The 23,930-nt window shown below is 41.4% G+C and overlaps 1 protein-coding gene across 3 annotated transcripts in view; it reads right to left on the reverse strand.

The window, feature by feature from the left end:
* Positions 1-5,797: 5,797 nt before the first annotated feature.
* The window catches only part of LOC121081017 (aminopeptidase O (putative)), a 204,851-nt gene continuing 186,718 nt past the window's right edge, over positions 5,798-23,930 (reverse strand). For 2 of the 3 annotated variants that reach the window (XM_040579584.1, XM_040579583.1), the window contains 3 exons: positions 12,495-12,581; positions 9,640-9,784; positions 5,798-6,673 (listed from right to left, as the gene is read on the reverse strand). In XM_040579584.1, coding sequence (XP_040435518.1) covers positions 9,644-9,784; positions 12,495-12,581 — 228 coding nt within the window. In that variant the 3' untranslated portion in view covers positions 5,798-6,673; positions 9,640-9,643. Of the gene's footprint in view, positions 6,674-9,639; positions 9,785-12,494; positions 12,582-23,930 lie in introns of those variants that run through there. The other variant, XM_040579586.1, reaches the window with a different exon arrangement.

The following is a 23,930-nucleotide window of genomic DNA, read 5'->3' on the forward strand; positions in this document are numbered from 1 at the left end:
ATAGGTCAGTCAAGTCAGCCTCTGCTACAGTGGGCTGCCAAAACGCAGGTAGTGGACAGGCTGGTCAGGTGCAAGGGCCTTGTCTTTCCCAGGAAAGACAGAGTGATCAAATACAAAGGGTTTGAGGAAACTTCCCTTCTTAATTTGACAGACTTAATGATTTCAAAGGTCTTTTCCAACCTAAATAATTCTATGATTCTATGTTTAAGCACACAGCAGTCTGCAAGTCAGGCGTTCCCTGGCCTGATTTTTTCAGACTTGTCAAACTTTTCACAGAATATTTAAAGAAGAGGAGAGTTGGTATTATACCCATGCTGTTGCCACTCTGCTTTCAAAATCAGGCAACTGAACAGCCCAGTAATGGTATGCCACTTTTTAACAGTAACTCTGCTTTGGGACAGTTATTCAAAATGTATTGAAGAGTCTTGCAATCCATATGTATTTAAAGAAAATATCAAAAAAGACTGCGACTTCCTGTTGTGCTGCCACTTCCATCATTTTGCAGTTTGTGAATGTGAAAGACCATTTAGCTCTGATTTTTCAGACATTTTGAAAGCAGCTCCTTCCTGACTGCGCTAGTCTTACCACCTCTAAAACATACCAGAACAGTCTTTACTAGCTGTATTTCAAGGCAGAGAGCAGAATAATTCCTGGTGATTTTGTTTCTTGCCTGTTATAAGCCTGTGGTTTTGGTGCTGGATGCTCTTGATGCCAAAATATAAATTATAATTCTGAAAAGACACCAACTTTAGCACTGACCTTTGTTCTGTAGTGTAGAGCAATTGCATTTCTCAGCACAACACCTAACCTACAGGTGATGCTGGCATTACGTGATATCAGTAAATAAGAAGCAGCTAGCTTAAGTGAGACTGTGTTACTCTTTTCTTAGTATGGCTGCTTCCTAATTCCCACTCTTTCCTCCCAGCTATCAAGTGGAAAACCTGCACATTCCTGTGATTTGACAGAAGTGAGGAGAGGCAGCTACTGGGGAGAAGTGGAGGTATGTATAGAAACCATAAAATGGACAACCTTGTGAGTGATTATTCATCTGACTCTTCATCTATGTAAAAAAAAAAAAAGCATTTATGTCATGTAGTTGCATTTTTTTTATATTCAAGCAAACAGGGACAATTTTTTCCCTCAAGTAAAATTGGGAGCTTATTTAAAAGCCTTCTTGTAGTCAAAAGGAGATAATAGTAGGTGATAATGAATTTAGGGCACAATGGGAAATGACAAAATCTTAATAGCAGTATTGAGGAGTAATATTGCTGTAGTACCGATGGGAACAAGAGAGAGTTCAAAATAAATGATGATGCCATGGCTGTAGGGAAGGGGCATGTGAAAGGCAGCATGAGGGAGGGGGGCTTACATTTTGCATTAGGGAACAAGGAAAAGGAATAGTACTCTTCAGATGTAAAATTGAACAAATTGGAATGAAACTTTTTTGGCAAACAGATGAGTTTCAAGCACACTGAGAAACAGATGCAGAATAGAGTAAGATGGCTGCTGGCACACTAATTCTTAGTTTTGTTGCATTTACAAGACTCGACTGTAAAGGGGATACATTTGTAAAGCAGATCGCTGTTACTACCAAATACAAAAACAACTGAAGAACAAAGTCAGATGATACTGTGAGGTAACAACGTGAGGTTAAAAAAAATACACTTTTTTCTGTGTAGTAGATGATGACCGCTGTCCTTTCAGGATTAAAGAGCAAGTGAAATACATTACGGTGTCAAACACCAGGTTCTCAAACTAGTCTGTTTAGAACTAGCAGATTCTAGTCAAGATGGCTAGGGATGATGCTAATGCCAAAAAAACCACCATTGGTTCATGAATAAAATGTCCAAGAGTGAGTTTCAGCAGAGAGACCCAGTGCTGAGACACCACTCCCAGCAAGCCCAGAGGAAAAGCCTGGAAGTAGTCAGAGAAACAGAATTTTTCAGAGATGACTGAAGTGAGTTGCATCCGAAGGTTATAATGACGCTCAGCTGCTGCTCAGAGGCATGTAAGAACTGTCATCTCTACAATGAGGGTAACAAGCAAAAACATGTTTTTGCATGGCAGTACTGTGGGCATTACTGCTGTTGGGGTACTGTGCTAATACAAAGCAATGATCAGCTGTAAATTTCTGATGTGTAAATTATCATGAAAAAGCTGCAATTTCTTGAATACCTTTAAATAACAGTTACAACAAATGCCTGCTCTTCTGGTATTTATAAGCAGCAGCAATCAGGTCCTTAGTTTTATGCTGGAAAAATGTCCTCAGTTTTATTCACAATAAACAGATAAATGCACTTTATCTCCCAAGCACTGTGCAAATGTCTCCCTTTCTTTATGCACTGCCATATTTCACTGGCAAAAAATGTCAGCCTGCCAGCAAGGTAAGTTTTTAAAATAATTTTCCCAATATGCTGTGCGCACAGAAACAAGAGAACATAGCCATGTTAGTGTGTACATTCGCTTCAGTATTTTTATGAGCCTAAACTTGGGATACTTGTGGTGAAACCTGAGATGAGTCAGGCTCCTCTTTTCAGTTGCTTCCTTGTCCTTTCTTGCAATTTTCTTTTTTTTTTTTTCGGGCTGCTAGTCTAGGCATCAAAGATTGGAGCCAAGAACAGGAATGCACATACAGATCTGTTAAAATCTTTGCCTGTTACAGAAGGCATTAAATCTGTCTCACAAATAGTGCAAATTGTAGCACGGAGGTAGATATCTTACAGTTTTAAAAGACCGCAATATATACTAATTAACTTTTAGATATTAAGAACTAGTGTCCTCGAACAAGGTTTGCAGTGAATTAGAGTAAGGCTTTGTACTCAGTATGTGGGTTTATGTCAAATGTCAGTCTCCTGTAGAAGTACATGAGATTGCTTTGCTCAGAGGAAAATACCATTAAGTTCCAGGTGTCAAATTTGAACATTCTTAGATAATTTACATACAACTACTCCTGACTCTTAAATCACACATATAGAAAGGGAGACCAGTGAAGGCATGGAAATTCCTCCCTCTTCAAGCACAACAGCCAGGACAGCAGTGCCCTGCAGCAGGACAGCCTGTGACATGCGACTCGTGTTCGTTCATGCACCAGCATCGCAGCACGTGCAGGACCCACTATCACCCAACACCACCCGCCTGTGGTACAGGGGCCTGGGGGTGACCCTGTCCTGAAAAGCTTGAGTCTTCCAGGTATTTCTAGCCCAGTTTCTGCATGGGAAGGATCAACCCAAACCTAGTAAAGCTTTAGGCACATAACGGCACACTAACTTAGCTGCTTGCTCATTCTTACAGAGGTGCCATGGTTTTCTCCTGCATACTTACATATGCAGAGGAGTCTACACCTGGAAACTCTACTAACAAAACAGCTAAAATTTTCTGTAGTAGAAATAACAGCTGTCAAGATTTTCATCAGCTGTGGAGATAAACTAGGCTGGCTGTAGTACTCTGCATGATACATTATCACGGCCTAGCACTACAGAATGTTTCTGTTTTGTCTTCGTAATATCCTTTTTCACAGTGCTTTTTATGTGTCTGAAATCCATATAGGCTCCTTATGGATTAAGTCCTGCTTGTTTCCTCAAGTTGCCCACTTGCTTAGGCTGTGTTTCTGGCTAGACCTGTTGTTTCCACGCTAGCCCTTGTTCCTTCCCTCTTATGTGCGAGGAATGGGCAATAGGGTACAACTAATTCCCTCCAGAGCCAGCAGCAGCTGCAAACACCTCCCAGCAAAGACAGAAAAACAAAGAGGAAGAACTGCTGTCAGCAAAATGGTATGCTTTGTGTTTACAGCAGAAAGCAAATGACCAGGAATGCGTCTCCTCTGAAGGGGAAAGGGACTTGCCTAAGTCACCCCCTTGAGATGGTCAGTCTTTACTTTGAAGAAATGACCCATTAAGTGGCACAGGAAAACAGATAGTGATCCTTGCCTAACTACACAGATACAGTTCTAGCTTGAGCTGAGATTCATTTTTACAGTTAAAAGCTGCATCCAGAAAAAAGAACCAGTGAAATCCTACCCAGCTGCTGGCCTAACAAGCAGGAGGCAGTCCAGCCTTCTGCATCGGGCTTTCCAATACTATTCAAAGTAAAATTGCCATTGTGTTTGGAAAGGACTGTATTAGGGATTGGGGAAAAAACCCTTTCAAAACAAAATGCTTTATTTTACTCAGAGGGGCCTGATAATGAAATAGTAGAATAAAACTGAAAATAGGGCAAGGACACACCTACATGAATGCCTGTGCTTCTCATAGCCACCTACATTGGTATGTACATGTATGTTAGCCTGGAAGACTTGGGTTTCACCCCTGAGCAGCTATTTAATGTTGTAGCTTTTCTTCCACTTTCCCCAAATGCCTGGCTACACTTAAGAACAAACAACTTAAAACAATGAAGGGCAGATTCACTTTGATTTTAGTGCGTTGACAGTCAGGTGTGGATGGAGGAACCATTTGATAAACCATCACTTGCAGTAGTGATTTTAGTTACAGTAAGTTTGGAAATAGACTTTTTTGTTGTTTGTTTTTATTTACTATAATTAGAATTGACAGCTTCTTCCTCTCAGGAAATTAGTATGGAAACACCCATCTTAGGAAATCTTGAGTAAAATACCCAGTAACATTGGTTTTGTTTTATTCTGCTAAGCTCCCCATGGGGCCTGTTAAAACCTTACCTAAATAATTAAATGACACTTTTTATGGTTCACTCCCAGAGCCTTTTACATGATTCAGGATTTAAAAGTAATGGTAATGCTTACATTGTTAACGAAGCTACTATATCATACAGAGGTCTCCTGTTCTCTCTTACTTCTGATGAGTTATGGTGACAGTGAGTATCTGAAGCTTCCTTCTTAATCTGGAGCCTCCCTCTACCTAGTCATGGATTATCAACAAAAGCCTCAGAAGTCCAGTTACAGGGCCAGGGCTACCACCTCTTTGCTATTTTTTTACACTCTTTTGTGTTGGTGTTTTATTTTCTCAGTTGCTACAATGCATGACAGATCACAAAGTTGTGAGGGAAATCATTGTTCACGTTCATGCTCACGTTAATACTGCCGAGACAGACTGGAACAGCTGTAGCAAGCAAAATAAAAAACTGCTGTGCTCAGTATTGGAAAAAAGGTAAGAAAAGTTGATTGTTTTGAAAGAACAAAAATCTGATGATCTTTGCAAATGTATGGAGTGTCTTACCTGCCATGTAATTTTAACAGTACTGGCTATGAACAGGCTTACAACGTATTAAATTTCTGGGCATCTTGTGCAAGAACATTATCCAGCTCCAGGTTCTTTCCCTCACAAAAAGGAAAAGGCAAAAAGCAAACTGGTTTCCATTTCTGGCCTTTGCAGAAAAACCTGTGAAATGAAGCATAACTCTGTTGTGAACAGGATCCTTTAATAACTACATGTGTGAGTCTAACTACATTAGAAGTCACTGTGGCATCTCAGCATTTTTTTGGACAATTTCCTAACTCTTGCTGCATTTGAAAGAAGTTGCTGAGTGTCCCTAATTCTGGTATTGACACTGTGGGGGGGCAGACAGGGGGTGGTCAGAAAAGGTAGTGAGGTAAAGAGAAACTGTACTCTTTGGACCAAAGCCGCTGTTGAGGGAGGCTCTTACTTTAGATTCTGGGCACAAGAACTTAAAAAAAGATATTAATTGCCACATTTATTTTTTCTTGTTAATATCCACTAATAATGACTTTCCGCTGATTCTCTCCTACTGCAAAAGCAGAAATGGGGTCATTTTACCCCCTCATTTTATAAATTAATGTTGAAGCACTGTGCAATGGAAAGACTACACATACTTGAAAAAAGTATTTATTTTTACAAGCGTATTTGATGTAAAACAGTAGTGTACAAAGTAAACATGTTCACAGATTTATGTATTTTAAATTCTTACTCTCTGAGAGGAACAATTAAGATGTCTTCTGATCAGTGGAGCAGTAAGTTCCTAGGAAAGAAGAGCTATGCTTGATAAATCACTGCGCAAAAGAAGCAGCACAGGGGTATGGAAGACATTTTCACAAAATGGAAGACCTCACACTTCAGGTAAAAGTTAACCTAAACAACACAGAGAGAGAATGCTGATCTTTGGTTTTCCTTCAGTCCCATCCCATCACCAGGATCACAGCTGGTTGCTTTTCACAGATTATTTCTGTTTGCAATTAACGTCCCCAGCCCCACCCCAGCTCCTGCTAATTTTATGCTAGATTTTAACTTGGCATAGAAGTTACAAACAAAACTTCAAGTACAGAAAACAGCTTCACTGAATTTCAGAGATTATTAATGTTGGCCACATTACTGGAGTGCATAAATTTGTTCAAATCAAGAGTCCTTGGCCTATGCAAACTGGAATGACTGTATCAAGAACAAGGATAAACTCCAAATTTTTTGTATTACAGAACTACCTAAAGCCACAGTAACGGGGGGTGTGGGGTGGTGTGGGGTGTGTGTGTGGGGCTGTGGGGGTGTGTGGGGCCGTGTGTAGTTTGTTTTGTGCATGTGCATTTTTGGTTACAGTGAGCCTCTGGAAGTCATAAATACTGAGAGGTAAATGTTTCTGTCAGCTAATTGTGTTAGCAGTCACATAATCCTTCCCTTGATGTCTTGGGTCAATGAAATCCTAGTATCATCAGGGTTTAGGAGGAGGTATGTTAAGAGTTTCTCTGTGATCTTTCCTGCAACAGAAACAGCAGTAAAAGTTATCACTTGGTCACGATAAAGGCACATCTATGGATTCATGATTGCCCCAGCTTTCCAAATGGAGTTATTTTTTATGGTACTGGTAAAGCATAACTATGGTTACAGAGTTAACAATGATTTCTAGAGCTACCACAACAATGTCTGAAGAAGACAGGGAAGATCTACATTGCAGGCACATTCTCTTCACTGTTAGCAGGTTACTCTGAAAATAACACTGGAGGTCAGTTACCAGAGCAATACTGTGTGATGTGCTACATATCCACATACCTTCTTGTCTTAAGCCAACAGTTCTTTAAACAGTACTGAGGTAGCTTTTCCACCTTAGGCTGCTTAGTGTTTAACATCAGGACATCGTAATTTATACTAACTTGTTTTTTCAGAGAAAACAGTAAGAACATTTCTCAAAGGTACATCTGGTTTTTTGCTCTAGGGCTCGACTCCTGTTCCTGCTGAACTGAGCCAGTGTGTAAAATCAGAACTGATATCAGCTCAGTAGGCACTGGAGGACGAGTCCATCAACAGCCTGGAACAAGAGCTGGAGCCGTTAAGTTGTTTCTGACTGGAGCTGCCACCATTTCCTGCGAACGACAGAGTGCTAAGCTACAGCTGCAGAGAGATCATGACAGCATCCATTAAAGAGAAGACTACAAAACAAAGCTTTATAGGTGATTCCAGTTCGAAGTCACAAACATTTATTTCCTCTAACCTTTAGGAAAGAGTGGTAACCAAATTACTGTAGGCGATGCCTTATGTTTGCAGTCAGACCAAGAATTTAAGGAGCACTTATCCTCAGCTAGAACCAAGAGTCTTTGGTCCTCCCCAAGCCACCTCTGCCTCTTATCCTTGATATACTGCATCTCACACATGCGCATTCATTGTAAAACTGCCTGTTCAGCAGCAAGGTACCTCAGCCAGCAAATGCCCTCTGCCCTACGCAGGCTGACATTAAGCAAAGTCTCCTCTCCCCTTCTCTTCAGGTGCAGAACTTAGCCACTGTGAACAAAGAGGGAAACAATCACTGTTCACCAATCAGCTAAGCTCTGCACCTCACCAGAGAGGTATCTGTCTCGGAACAGCTAATTATTGGAGGAGGTTCTTCCACGATGTGTCTGCTGCTTTCCTCTTTTTTTTTTTTTTTTTTTGTTTCATGGACGGAGAGGATTCCAAACTGTGCACCACGGACTGGATAGTTATGGTGAGTTTCATACTAGCAGCTGCGGTCACGGCTGTGTGGTAATCCCTGGCAATGTGATTTTAATCTTAAGTCACAAATCATCATGCCAGGAACCCAAACAGCCACAACACTGAAAGAAAGCTGTGCAGTCACACAGTGTTGTACTCTTAACAGTATCTGTACATTTTATGTTACAGCTCACCATGCACTTCTAGTCTTTCTTTGTCTGAAAAGTCAAAGGGGCAATTCTAGACTACTGCTAACACATACATACCATGCAATTTTCCTGTGCTAGATACTCGCCACCAGAAGCTTGTAGGAATTTTTATGATTATTTTTCTACTGGAGGAACTACAGGAAGGCAGCTCCTAGTACAGTAGTACCAGAACAAACTGCATCTCCATGTTTCTGGGTTTCTGAACTTCAGATACTTGAAGGCATCTACCAGATGAAAACTTGTTGAATGTAAGTTGAATTCCTGTGGGTCCTCAATAACTGGGAGTGCACAAGCAAGTCTCTTAGCCCTATCTGTTTCAGAAGGTGGCCCTCCTACCATATAACTGGTATCCTGGCACTCTACAGTCTGATCCACCTTTCCCAAATAGTCTTCTTGGCAGGCATACTTCTTGTTTATACAGAAGAACAACATGGCTGTTTGTAAACAAACTTGCTTTTGTGGTATCTATAATCTGCTGTATTTCATATAAAGAAAGTAGCCACCACAAATTGAACTATCGAGTACTATCACTGTCAAGTACTGCTACATGTACAGGCCTGACCAGAAGAAATTTAAGATTTCTGCTTGGTACCAATTAGAAAATGATGATTGTGCTGAATTAGATATCTGAATTTTGATACCACAAATCGACTATAAAGTTTGCAATCGGTCTGTCAGATGAGTTATATCATTAAGCAAAAATCTGAGGTATGCTGTGCTGGAAGAGATCTTCATACCAATCCTAACTGTCTATGTGTTAAACATGCATGTATGGACACTGTAAGGTTACCTCTGGTGACTTAAACAGACTAAGCCATGGAGAATATCTTTTCAAATTACCAGTTTATAGCCTGCAACAATCTCTGTTTCATGAATATTTCTTGAAATTCTGCTTTTTCTCTGGTGATTCCTCCCCATTAATTTCAGAAACAAGCTAGATTCAGCGTGATATTAAAGAGCTTCTTCATGTTAAGGCTACTTTTTTAATGTCAAGATCCGTCTTCAAAGACCTCACTGTATTTAACCCAAAAACATTTAAATTAGCAGTTTGTTCTCACATGATTCTGATTTGCTTCCAAGTGCACGGCTTCATACCTCCACTGTGGGCTCAGATTCTTACTGTGCTGCCTATCAAGTCATCACACAGCTTCGTTAAACAGGAATACTCCCTGCAAAATTGCAATTTCTCGAAGCAGATTTAAGAATACAGAATGGGAAACAACTGCAGGTGGAGCCTGGCCTTCTGCTGGCCATTTGGACTTACATTTGTCTCTTGTAGAGTCCATTACAAATTTTACAACAAAGCCATGCTCCATGCTCTCCAGCTAGTGCCTACACGTACCTAACTCACTGCTCCAGCAGCTGCGCTTAAAAAAAAAAAGGGGGTGGGGGGGTGGGAAGCAGCAAGATAGTTAACAAGAAGAATTACTGCTTGAGCTAAGCAGCCACAAGCTGTATAGCACACCAAAGTTTACTGTTTTTAGTGAGCTCTGCATATTCCTTCTGCATAAGGTAAAATCAGGGTGTTTAATTTAAAAAAGAAAAATCACCTATTCAGAACAGCATCTCTGCCACCACTTTGGCTGCAGATGTATCCATATGTTCTCGTGCTGCAGCAAAGCATTTATGTGCAAGTTCTTGTTGCTTCACATCTTCATTCAGCATCAGTTCACCATACAGGTACACACCCATTGCCTGAAAGAGGAACATAAAGCACAGGCATTGCATCACCCGCCAGTAACAACTAGTTACCCAAACTCCTAGTATTAATTTAATTATAAACAATAACAACAAAAAAGACAATTCAAAACACAGAAAATGCCATATACTCTGGAACCCTTCCTCCCCCAAAAGTAGTTTTCTTTGGTTCTCATTAGCCTAAGGATGGTTGTCTATATGGTGCATTGAGTGTGTAAGAACAGAATATAAGAGGTGTATGTTGTGTCATGACAAGAAGATGCTCTCACTCCATTTTTCTTGCCCCTTTTCAAGTTGAAACCTGTTTTTTTTTTTATCCACTACCTGAAATACTTCCAAATGCCCCTTAAGAAAACAGCTTGTCCCTTCTTCAACAGGATACACATTTTCTTTCCAGTTGGGACGTTTACATACAGACATATGAATATGATGAAGACATCAACCAAAAGAGTCCACTCTAAAATTCCCATTTAGCAAATCTGCAACTGGACATCAACCAAATGCAGCCAGGTCTGTATTTCAGACCTTTAACACCTGAGATACAGCTGAACATGCATAAACTCTGGTTTGGTAAGAAGGCAGGGTTTTCCTAATTACTCATTCTGGGCATAGCAGCTATCAAGAAAGATAATGGGGCACCTGAGGGGTGAGATCTCGGCCCCTGTGATGGCAGGTAGCAAAGCACTGGCTAACTTGACAGAAAACATTGGGGATTGCCATTTTTTTCTGATAAGACAGTTTTTTCACCTAATTACAGGAATTCAGTAAGTGTTAAGCTGCACTTACCAAAATAGGATTATACACGTGACAAAATATTAGCGGTTTAGCACACTGACTTTTATGGTTGTACTTAATGTTTGGACAGTTGCAGGAGAGTAAAAATTTGTATAGCATTAAAACCCCACAAATTCTAATATTCTTCCTCACAATTTCTAGCATTGGGTGGTAAGCCTTAAGAAAAAAAAAAAAAAAAAAAAAAAAAAAAAAAGGCTTCAACAAGAAGGGAAATTAAATTTTAATGAAGACTGAAATAAAATGAAAAAATCCCAGAGCAGCAGAAACCTGCCAGACTCCTTGCCAATCCCCCAAGCATGCTCTCTGACATCCAGAGACCCAAGAACTCAGATTCCCGCAGTTTGCAGCTGCACCAGGGTCTGGCAGCCACACCAGGCATGCACACAGCCTTGGAGTTGGGCTCCAGTTGCTTTCATAGAGAATTTCAAAATGTTGGGATTTTGTTATGAAGAGGAAGTACCTTCTCTAGCCCGTGTTAATAATTTTCCCCCAAGTCTAAACATTAACATGCAGCAAACACACTGGGTTTTTGGAAACCTGAAAAGGATTTAAATAGTCACATGGGTCATTTTTTCCCAGACCTTAAAAAAAGCCAGGTCTGTCATGGTCAGTAAGGATGTGCAACTGCTCTGATTTGAGTTGTAATCACTCCATAAGATGGCTGTGCCATAAACTGTATGTACTGTTGGAGTAAATGAAATAAAAGATATTGGAGATTACATTAAAAAATGTTGCAAAAAGTATTTCCCTGAGCTGTACAAAATGTTGATCTTTATTTGGCATAAAATCTGTTCCAAACATAACACAATTCAATAGGTTTGGTTTTACAAACTCAAGGATTATCTGTCCCACCCGCCCCCACCCCAGCTTCTGCTAGTGGTTATGTCCATCCTTTCATAGCATGAAAAATATGCACAAATATATATATATAACTCTTTAGTTTCACAATTAACATTGGTTTATGTTGTTGGGGCTTTTGTTTTGATTTGTTTTTTAAATAAAGAGCTTGCCAGCAAGTCTGGGGCCTGTTTATTGGCTGAGATATAAATAGGAGGTATACTTCAGAGCTGGAAGAAAGAGTGCAAGAGATTGCAGTAATTTTACTGTGCTGTTGTGAAAAAATGTATTTGCCTGAAAGCACAAAAGTCTCATTGGCTGTAAATGGCTTTGTTCATTGTCATCATAAAAGGTAAAGATATTAATCTCTTGTGTAGACTTTGACATATCTTGGAACATTTTCTTCTTTTTACATACATTTTAAAAATATAACAGTCATCCTAGGCAGTGAATCTCTTGATTTTATAGAGTTCATGGTGAATAAAAAATAAATAAAAGTGAAATAGAAGGAACAACACAGAGGTACAATTAGAATTCTAAGTTCATAATGGCCTAAATATAAATCCATAGTAAAGACCTCATGTATGGCCAGACTTTAACACCTTCAAATCTTCTGGTAGCACTTCCCTAACCATGGAGAGGCCTGCATTCTCTGGGTTCACTGTGCTATGCTTCTCCTTCTGGACATTGTCTTGAAAACTGAACTCACAGCAGCACTTGACTGCACATGTGTTAACATTCACAGCTAGACTTACCTTTGTCATCCTGCAAAAGGAGCCAATGCTGAGCACTATCTTCCTAGCATCACTGCTACCTCTGGCTTGCATAAAAGCAGAGAGGAGGAAATATACCCTATTTCATCACTTACCAGATTAGCATTCTTAGGTGTTATTGAATACCCCTAGGTGGCTTCCTTGCACTACAATATCTAAGGGGCAAAAGAGGCAAAACCTGAATACACATTCAAGTTTCTAATAAACAGCAGCAAGAAAATGTATTTAAAAATTTTTTTAATTTTGCACTAAGGGTGTACAAAAGTTAGCTATTTCGAAAACACTAATTAAATGTAACTGACCTGATCTTCTCTGAGAAATTTCTCAACGTCTCCATACCCCGACACGTACTTGTGTTTAACAACAAGCTCACACCACCGATGACGAACCTTTGGAAAGAAAAGAGGAAAAAAAAAGAAACTATATTGTGTATGTGTGTTGATAAACAATACATCTCTAACCAGTCTGGGTTTATCGTTGTTGTTGTTGGGTTTGGGGTTTTTGGTGGGTTGGGGTTTTTTTTTCCCCAGCGGCCCAGCAGGTGCCTCTTTGAAACTAGCTGGTTGGCAGGGCAGAGTTGCAGCGCTCTGTGCACATGAGTCCAGGCTTCAGAAACCCAGATGCCTGAAGATAAACTCCTGGTTCCATGTTAGTAAACTAACCCAGACGCAAGCACAGATCTGCAGCATCTTCACCTCCACTGTTTCCAGCCTTGGCTTTTTTTCCCTTTAAGTTATGCTAGAGGTTTGTTTGTTTGTTTGTTTGTTTTTAATCCTGTTAGAAGTGGGCAGGGAAAGAAAATTAGCACTGCAAACATCTGGAAGAGCCACAAAATATAATTGATAATGTCCCCTATGTAAGTGCACAATCCAAGTGATAAAAAGGCTTAAATATAATTCTATACCAATATTAAATCCATGCCAAAAGGATAAGAGTTAGATATAAAGCCATGAAACAGGGTGCCTTCAGGTAAATGAAACAAGTTTTGCCACTGTTATCTTTCCCAGTAATAGAACTTCAGCACCTTGCAAAGCATTTAAAATCCATCTATACTTAAAAAGCTGGGCTGTTCTACCAAATGCACATTGACAAAACCAGTTATTAACACACTGTAATAAAAAGTATGGAAATTTCTAAGCAAATCACAGTTGAAACATTTTTGTTGAAACAGTGTGAACATGAATTATATGTGGTTGGTTTTTTGGTTTGTGGGGTTTTTTGGTGTTTAGTTTTTGTTCGTTTAAATTTCTGACTTTGTTCTTAGCCACTCTTGTGGCATAAATGTCATCCTACTTTCCAGCAAAGCTTCCTCAGTTGTAGGCACTGATCAGCCTAACTTTTTATATTCCATTAGTGGCTCAGCACTGTTCTGAGAGGAAAACAGTTAAGTGCAATAAAAACATCCCAATCCTTTGGTTTCAGCCTTGTTCTTAGCATCTCTCAAAAAGACAAGGCACCTAAAATAACAATTACCTTTCATAGTAAGAGTAAAATGTTAGCAGTTCTAGTGTTTTTCAAAACTGAGTCCAAATTGTGCTTGTATCAAGTAAATGAACATGAACCTTTTCCTGAATGATAGATTTGCTGATAACATTGAGAATGGAAGCCAGAAAGGGAGTTGGGGGGAAAGCCACACTTAAGTATATTGTTGCTTTGGGAAATCGGGTATTTAGAAATACTTCTCTTGTCGTCCTACTCCTTGCCAACATTGTATCTCAGAAAAAAAATTCATAGGCTTACATAATTAGATGTTAATTCTATTAGCATAATTAACAAGTGATAAATGTTCACAGATCCTGGAGGAGTCCTTTTTGGGTACTGGTATCTCTTTCCAGCTCACCTCTTACAGAAATAGGTTTAACACAGCTTATGAATGAAATAAAATGCTGAGGGGTTTTGTGGCCGAGTGGAGTTTGCACTCACAGCATGCAGGATACTGAACAACTAGTTATGGTGCACTGCACGGTAGGGAATGAAAGCTTAAAGCTTCTTGCCGACACAATACCGGCTGTTAAGATTCCTGAAAGCAGAACCAGAGCTAAATCTACAAAAGTAAATAGCTTTCCAAGATTCAACTCACTTTGCTGTAGATGCCCATATCCATAATGTAGACCTTCAAAACCCTACCCAGCTGCCGCTCCTCCCTGGAGACACTAAATGTTTCACCAGTAAATCTTCCCAGGCAATCCGGCTTTGTTACAGGATGTTTCTCATAGTATTGAGTGGCTCCATGCCTGGATCAAACCTTCAAGGCTCAAAAATTAAGCACACACCACTCTCATCTGTAGGGTGAGTTAACCCAGCAGAATTATTAACAGATTTAAAAGGTTTTATATCTTCATCTGATATACTTCATTCTGCACCTTCTGTCATATATTTTTTAAAAAATAAGTCCTTCTGTATTTTCACAGCATGTATGAGAAATGTGAGGAGAAAGGGACTGTGGTCCTCTCCTGTGCTCACTGCTCTTCTGCATCTCATGATCCAGAAGTTACAGCACTTCAGTGTGTGAAGCAATCAAGTCCAGTTTCTGTGTCTGCTCAAGGTCTCAAATGTGCCTTCGGAGGGAATATTTCAACAGCAGATTATAAAGTAGTCTGGGACGGAGCCCTCTTCATACCTCCCAGTGAAGCTGGTTTCTCCCCTGCAGTTATTAAAATATTTATGGATCCTAAAGGAGAAGATGACAAGACTTTAGGGCCTGAATTTCTGAGTACTTTTGATACGGAGCAGCTTGTCCCCAACACACCTTTCCAGGTGCAACCATAATAGCTGCATGGAGAGCAGAACAGAAGCTCTCTCTGTAAAGGTGTTTGTGTCGTCCTGCTTCCTCACATACTCATGTCATGTATGTATGCCTTACATTTGTATCACGGCCTGATCATCTGAATCCCAATGGCTTTGGAAAACACAGAACAATTAAGCTGTGCCTTTCCCTTCAGTTGTTCCTTCCTCCATAGGTCTCCTGTTCTTGGCAATCAACCTCCTTTCAACCAGTTTAAAAGAAAAATATTTATGTAATGAGGGAGATCTGGGACAGCACACGCTTTTCTTTCTCTCTTTTGCTTTTTCCCTTTTCTTTCCCAGGGTAAGTACAAATCCTGGCACACTTCCACATCTGAAATGCTGGCGCTTTGCCAGTTGGGGCAGGAGCAGCACGTCTGTTATCCTCAGATTACATGTTTGCCTCCTGTTTTCCAAAAGCCCCAAATGCTCTCATGGGCAAACTGCGGGAGAACCGGTCACCGCTGAAACACTTCTGAAACCAGCACAGCTAGTTGGCCCTGCCAGCTCTCCCCTGTCTTATACAGGACCCCAGTAAGGAGAACACAGAAACCGAGGCTGCCTCCAAGTGCAAGAGGGGCAGGGGGTGACCTGCACAAAAATCTGCTGAAATCTTCACCACCACTTGGACTCAACATACATATTGGTTACTCCCCTGCCCCCCTACCCCCCATGCTGCATGGTGTGTAGACGGCCAGGTAACATGAACTGCAGCTACTGCAGCTACTGCAGCTACAGCACATGCAGTCGCTTCTCAGATACTCATACTGTAAGGAAGTGATTTTTGTAGTGCAATCCATGACCTCAGCTGATACCACAAACATGAGAATTTTACTCACATAAGAGAAGGATGGAAAAAAAAAATCAGTTTTCAACGTCTCCACCAATGCTCAGAGCAGGAAAAGTAAAATGGGCCCCACAGCTTCACAGCCTAATGAATGAGTCATGTGAACAGGCACTCTTAACAAATCAGTCTTGAAAGGAAATTTTGAAAACTAAGTAGCTTGTGGTAGGACTGAGCTAACCACACCGCATCCTGTGTATGTTCTTCTTGGCTTTTCCGTTCCTCCCAGGAGCAAATACTCGGTGGCAAAAATAAGAATTCATTAGTCCTCTCCCGATTTTCTCTCTGCACATTTCTCTGTGCTATTCTGCATGGTTCAGAGATGTACACTACACGTCACTTTGGCTGGTTGCACCATAAACAATATAAACTAAACTTGAAAAGTAATTTACAGCAATCCTTCCTGTTATTGCTGGCAGAAAGCACATATGACTTCATCTGGATCTGAAGCAACACTTGTAACCACCCACCTACCCACTCGCACTCTTACTGGTTCGGGAGCTGCAAGGACCCACGTGCCAGAGTTGGAAACGCAACTTACTTTCTCAGCCTCCGATACCAGGCTGAGAGCTGTCCTTCCGAGCCTGTGACTGATGGCTGGTACCCCTGAGGATGGGTAGAGGTGGCTGAGGCGGGTGATGGAGGTCTGCTGGGACCTCAGATTCCTCGTGGATGGATCCCCTCATCACCTGGAAATTGTTCTTTCCTCCCACCCTGCCTCTGCAGCTGGTGTGGATGTCTCCACTACCGGCTTTTTAAGCTAAACAAAGATTGCCGGCTTGTGAGTTTTGCAAGACACTACCCGTATTAGTGGTACATTTTTGAGGCAAAGTTCTGTGGCAGGAAGACACGGAGACACTCAATGTCTTAGATACGACATTTGGAAACCAGCTCTTAGATGTTCATAAATATTGAGCCCATCAAGATCTAAGTATTGGCTAACACCTAGATGAAATGTCTTGAAGGGATGCTGCTTGTCAGACAGCAGACAGTCCCAAATTTGGGAGCAGCAGCTTACACAAATAATTACAGTGGTTTCATATTATCTTTTAATTTCATTTTACGAAAAATACACAGTATTGCACAATATTATTTGCAGCTCAAACACTACCTGCATTTTGACAGGGCAATGGAAGATGTCAAGAACCCAAAATTATGCTGTCTCTTTTCAGACAATGCAAGCTGTTGCATGAGATTATATAAATACTTACAATTATGCATGAGATTATAAATACTTACATAAAATACACTAATAATCCAGCTCTAAGACAGTCCCTTTCTTTTAGCAACCTGGGCCAAGACATTTTGGGAAATGCTGCTTGAAGCTGACTGACCAGACCCATCTAAGGCATCAAATAAACGACATTCAAAAGAAAAGCTCCCAGTGACACACTTGAGAAACAGTATTTTTTAAACTATCTCGAACACATCTTAAATTAAAGTGATTATTATTTTTTTTACCAAGGTGATAAATTGCTTTGCATAATCCATATTATTCTCCCCTGCCTCGCACAAATGATTGGACAAGCCTAAAACAAACATCCTCACAGAATGCTTCATACGGTAGATTGTAATGATCTGGCTTGCTCATGCTTTCGATAATACATATGCAAGCAAAAAATAAATATTTTACTTCCAAGGTCTACAAACATGATTTAGAAAGCAAGTAATTTAAACCATGCCTTTATTAAATGATGGGGCAGGGGGGGCGGAGGGGGTGGAGCTAGAGTTTACTAAGCCTTTGGTCTGCAGAATGGGACTAGCTTCACGGAAAATGAGTACATTTTGCTAATAGCTGGATCCAATTTAAAAGGCGCCATGAAACAACAAATCTAAATCACTGAACAAAAGCAACACAGAGATCTTAGAAAATGGGGTAATTTGAAATACAGTAAAGAGCTATTGTCCAACAAAACAGAACCTTTACTGAAGGTAGGAGGCATATGTGATCTTTATAAAACACAGGTTCAGACTCTATTGAAAAGATTATTTGAACAACTTGAATCTTAAGTGTTAATTAAAGTCTCAGAGACCAGACTTCTGTCTAATTTGTAGATGAAAAAAGACACAGAAACTTCTTCAAATAAACAAGCTATGCTACTATAGATTAGTTTTAATCAACAAGAAGGAAGCTGGTATCTCCAGAGCTGTTCCATCTGAAAGCATTTGTCTCCAGTTTCTTATCTACATGTGAAGTAGATTAAAATATTAGATCATTTTCCTAGATAATTAAGGAACATGGCCACATGTTACAGGGCAATACTTGGACTAAAAAACAGGTTTTACAATTGCTTAACACAGAACAAGTACAGTTTAAGAATAGCAGATTTTACAGTGCATTTAATGATTTAATTTTTTCCCTCAGTCTTAGCTGAAATAATTAGTCTTTAATACACCAGCCAGGTTGCGTCAGTGACTTTTCATTCTATATTGTCTGAATTTCAGATGGGCATTCCTATCTTTTATGCCACAATGTATGCAAGCTTTATCATGCAAATTTGATTTCATGAACATTTACCCAAGTAAGATGTTCAGGGATGCTGAAGAGCTCAGAGGGAGCAAAGAAACAGCCATGCGTGTTACAACTGTGATGACTGAGTATCAGTCTGGCAATCTGAAACACTGTCCGCAGTAGCCAAAATCCTACTGGATGCAATCAGAATGGATTCATCATTCTGACAAGGATTCTGTAATTGCGATTACTGTGTATGCCAAGAGGTTGTCAGGAGACCGAGCAAAGAAGCTGTCTGACAGCTTAAATGAACTTGTATTTTGGACCAAAAACTCCTGGTCTTTTCATAGCCCAAGTTCTCTCTCAGGTCTTGTAGCACTTGCTCTGACAACACTGCAGGGACAAATAAACCACAGGCCCGACAGAGCATCACAGCAGCAGGCACCTTTGATGACAACCTTTTTTCCCCAAAACCCTCATAGTGTCAAGGTTCAATTAATGCTTACAGTTTCTTACAGTGCAATGCTCTTTCTCAGTACCAATTGCTTAATTTTCCAGAGCTACAGTCAAAATTATGATAACACTTCAAATTAAAAAATGGCTTTTGGTAGCCTTACTCATGCTGCATTTTATTTTGAGTACTGGAAGGAGCTGCTGTCCAGTGGGGACAGGGTCAGCTGGACCCAAGGATGATTCGAGCTCACTGAACCCCATGATTATACTGGGCAGCCCCATGCCAATTCCTGCCACCTCAGACAACTTCCTTTCCCTCTGTGCATCCCACAGTATAAGTATCTTAGGTCACAGACAACCCAGCAAAATGTAGCACAGTCATTCAGAAAACCCCACGGTAATAATGGGCTGGCTAATCAAAATAATTTTTGTGAGGAGCTAATTGTCATTTTGAGCACAACTACATAGAGGTCTAAATACTTAAAAACCCAGAGTATGAACTGGTCATCGAAAAACAACTTAAAATCTAATTTCAGCAGACTACCAGACTTTACATTTTGGTAATATTGGTAGCAATATCCTATTTCCTTAATTCATTTTACCCCTTCCAATTTGTATTTCTGCATAGATCAAGCAACTGCACACTCTAAGGGGTGCTGGCAATGGGGGAGAAGGACTTGCAAGCCCTCCCTCTCCCTCCTCCACTCAACATCTCTGGCGGAGCCCCGTGGGTAGAGCTCATGCAGGAACTGCTTCCCTTTAGTGACAGAAAAGAGAGGTGTTGTACAATCAAGCTTTTAAAAAACAAATGTTGTTTGTTTGGTCAACGGCAGACTTTGGCACAACTGGCAGCATCTGAACCTGTAACTGCGCAAGCGTGCCAGCAGGTCAGGCAGCATGCTTATATTGCTGTGCAAGCCTTGAGTAGCAACAGGTGCAGGCTTGAACCTTCTTACCTTTATAAAAGTGATTTACAGGCGTGTTTTTCCTTCCCGTCCTCTCCCCTCCCCTCCAGCTGCACACTCCTGTTTCAGCATTCACCCTGTTCTATGTAACACAGCTGAGTCTTACTGTTAAAAAAGTTTCTGTAGTACCACAGCCTTGCTTAGAAGCAACTTGATCAGATCCCTTTTCCCCCGCTTCCACAGACTGTAAACATGACTTCACTCCCACCTCCAAATAAAACGTGCTTATCCACAGCCAGTGCGGAGGCTCTTTGCTACCTAAGCACACAGAAGCCCAGGAATCACCAGACATGCTGCCTAGGAAAGTCCAAGCAGAGCAGAGGGCATTCACGCCGCGCTCTGTGATCAGAAAGGCATAGTGACCAAAGGGCAGCATTTCAGGACAAGATTCATTCCCTGCAATGAAGCACACACTGAGGACTTGTTCGGAAAAGACAAACGCCATTTCCCCCCCACCTCAGGTTCTCAAACAAAAAGGTCCCAATTAGAGACCAGACACTGTTCTCCCTATGTGGGCCCCATCTGTGATCAATGACATCTGCGCTGGGAGAAAAAAAAATTCCAAAAAGAAGTCAGAAAAAGCAAGTGACTAAGAAGCCATGTCTAATCCTTCTTCAAAGGTGGCACAGGCAGGGTCTCTCTTCTGGTGTCAAAGCTGTCACTATGAATAAGTGGCTCAGTTAGGATGACTAATTCTGTAATCTCAGTGCTCCTTAGCCTGCCCCTCCTGGCCATGCCTAGCAGGAGATGGACACACAACAGGAACTGGCCTCCAGTTTTCATTTTTCTTTTACAGCAGGCTGACAAAGCGATGACAGGACAGTGACCTACAGCACAGTTAAATGAGAAGAGGGCCACCAGCACCAAGATAGTGTGACAGTTTCAGCATCTTCTGGGAGAGTGCATCCCCACTGTGCCCGAAGGCTTTTCTCACTGTGTTCCCATTTGCCTGCCACCATCTCCGTGCTGGGGGAGGGGCTCCTATATCATAGTGCATGTGAGGTAAGGAAACGTTTAACACAGCACGCGAACTCACTTAACTTGAAAAACAAAGGCTTTTAAAAATAAGTCTTAATTAAAAATGTACACTATTTATACTGGAACCAAATGCTTCCCCTTCACCCTGCCTCTTCAGTATTGCCCGTTCAGCATGTCAGTATTAGTGCTGTTTGCAGCCTGCAGCAAGATGGAGATGGCAGAAAGATGTCATTGGCTGCCTTTTTAACAGTTTCACTGGAGATGTGTGCTGAGCTTTGCTTTGCTGTGGTGCTGCTGGCTCTGAGGAGCAGGGCTGCTTCCTGGCTGGTGACAGAATAAAGACCTGCACTGCCCTGCAAACCTCCCTGCGCCCTCAGCACTGGGAGATGTGCTGGCATTCCATGGGACTCCTCACCAGAACAGGGTGGGTCCCAGACCCGCTGCCCGCAGTGCTAGCCCTGCACCTGCACCTAACCCTACATCGCCTGCACTTTCCCCATCCCTGCTGGAGGGCTGCTGAGGTGCTCCCGGGGCTTTGCTCCTGCCTGCCCTCCATCACTACTTGTCCCTTCTCCCTGCTGGATGCTGCAGTGAGGATAGCCACGTGTGTGAAGGCACAGGCTGTGGGGCAAGTAAGGACTGGGTGCAGTGGGCTGGGAGACCCGGCACCTCAGAGGGAGGGGAAGGAAGACCAGGTCCCAGCCTCAGGCACAAACAGCCTCATACTGCAGCCTCCACCGAGAAGCACTGCTGGGACAAGCCCCATACCTTCAGCAAGGTAAGACTGGCTTGGGCATATGTGTATGTCCTAACTGACACCTTATCCAAAATGCATCACCACAACTGCCTCTCCATCTCATATACAACCCCCGCAACATCACTCTACTGAAATTCCATCTACAATAATGGCCAGAACACCTCTGGTATCACCATAATTTTTTTTATATATATTAACACAGCAAATGATTCAAATATTTCCCATCACACTGTCCCTCCTGACTGTCTCTGGACTGAGTCTGCCTAACATTTTTACCCGTACAGTGCTTGTACATGCATTTCGACACAAGCTATTTATACACGCACATATAAGCGTGCCAGGCTTATAAACCCAAGCATTTTAGTGGGAAAAAGTGCATAAACACCCATACATCTGAAGAAGAAATCCAACTCTGAAGAGTTTGAGATCAAGCACGCTAACCGTCTGTTACCAATTATTATTAAATTATAACTCCTGTTCAGCAAAAGGAAAAGCTGCTGCAAGTATCCAGGCAACAGTAAGCTATCCCCCTTTGCTTGTGCCCCTCTCTCCACCCCTCTACTTCGATCTCCTCCCTCTTGTAACTAGAGGCAAAAGAAGCATCTTGCTTTTATCTTCGGTCTCCCACAGTGACTGTGATCCAAACATTTGTGATTTCCAGGCAAGAATACTGTCATTGACAGAACATGATGCTCCATATGAAAATGACACTCATATTCCAGGCAATGAACAATGTGGCTGCTTGACTTTTCCATAGCTTAGGTCACAGCCGGCCTGCCCAGCCTGTGCTCACATCCTTCCAATCTTGAAAAGTTCGGAACTTTGCTTCCAATTTTCAGAACAATTAATCTTTTGATTTTGACTCTAAAGGCAAGGACCTTTGACATCAGTCTCACAAACCCTTTTCACCAACCTCCCTCAAAAATTCTTAAATAATACACTGATTTTATAAACTCAGAAGAAATATGCTCATTCCCAAAATGAGAACATTTAGATTTTACTCCGTATTTCAGATTTTTGAGTCACCTTCTCTTTTACGCCCTGCTCCTGAGAACACAGTTTCCCTTGCAGCGGGATGATGCTTACCCGATGTGGAATTTAAAACTCCTCTCCAGGTCACTGCAACCCCAAAGGTATTTAAATGGCACAGAGTTGAAAGGAGGACAGCAGACTTTTAACCCAATCAGTGTAGTCAGTGACTCAGTGGTGGGACCAGATCTGTGTGGCTAAGGTAATGATGTCAGAACCAGCTATGGTTAGCAGCTTTGAATTGTCCTGTTTCTTGCACTATTTAGACCTCACAGGGTTATGGCATAGCAGATTTTTTCCAGCTCTGTATTCCTATCCAGCCATAACCTGCATCTGCAGGCAGCCTTTATATAGGAATAAGAAGTACTAGATGAGCTATTTGGATGTAGCCTCAAAATCAGTTCATTTTAAATAAAAAGTTTTTTCAGATTATTTTTTTCCCCAGAATTTAAATAAACAAAACAAACAAGACCAAAGAGGATGCACCACACAAGCACAAAAATGCCTACAGGTTCATAATGAAACAAAAAACCTACTGGTGAGAGCTAGGAGCTTTTGTTTGCATTTTTCAGACCATATTCTCCTTGATATCCTGATGCTATGTCGGTGCTGTCATACATATGCAAACAGAGTAACCTTTTACATTTCATGACAAGGCCAGGTGGTTTTATTACAGTGCTAGGTTTGTACTGCCCTACAAAGAAATACTGTATAACACTGTATAAAGCAGTTCCACCCAATTCAGAACACCTTTGGGATTGATTTCAGAATCCCAGAGGACTCCACCACTAAACTGTCTCGACAATAGGACACAGAAGAGCAGGAACTGTCTCCAATTCCTTCCTCTATGCATTCTTTGGATAAACAGTAAAAAAAACCCCACAAACCAACTCAATTCCATAACTGGTTCCCTCTTATTATCAGCTCCCCCACTCTCCAAGTCTTGCTTAGTTGCTGTGCTGCCAGATAAGGAGGAAACTAAGTCCCAAAGCCAGTTAGAAATATAAAGGGTGGTAAGTGAACAGTACCGGTAATGGCCCCGGTCAGGTCCTTGGAAACTCTTGTTAATGCCACCCAACAGCAAGTGAGATCACTTGGAACGCACGTGTTGCTGTTGGCTCCTGGAGGGGTGCAGGATGAGGAGTGCTGACTGGTGCAAAGCTATTTCCAGTGCTCCATAAATCTCGTGCTCTGATCATGCCCTATGGAGAACTAACGCTGATGGACAGATTTTTCTATTCTTAATGGGCTGGGAAAGCTCCCATACTTTGCATGTAGCAACAAAACAAACCCAAATGATAGCTCCTTGAGATTATCTTTTGGTCAGTATTACTAATTCGTCCCAACACATCCACTCAGTTATGACGGACACATGAGCCAGAATCAGTCCCGGGGAAGACTCCCACTGCTGTTACTGGAAATGTTTTTCCCTCATCCTGTTCCAATTTTCTTAGCCTCACACTGAATTTTGGGCCT

This window comes from Falco naumanni, chromosome Z, assembly GCF_017639655.2.
Source record: "Falco naumanni isolate bFalNau1 chromosome Z, bFalNau1.pat, whole genome shotgun sequence".
In the NCBI taxonomy this organism is placed as follows: Eukaryota; Metazoa; Chordata; class Aves; order Falconiformes; family Falconidae; genus Falco; species Falco naumanni.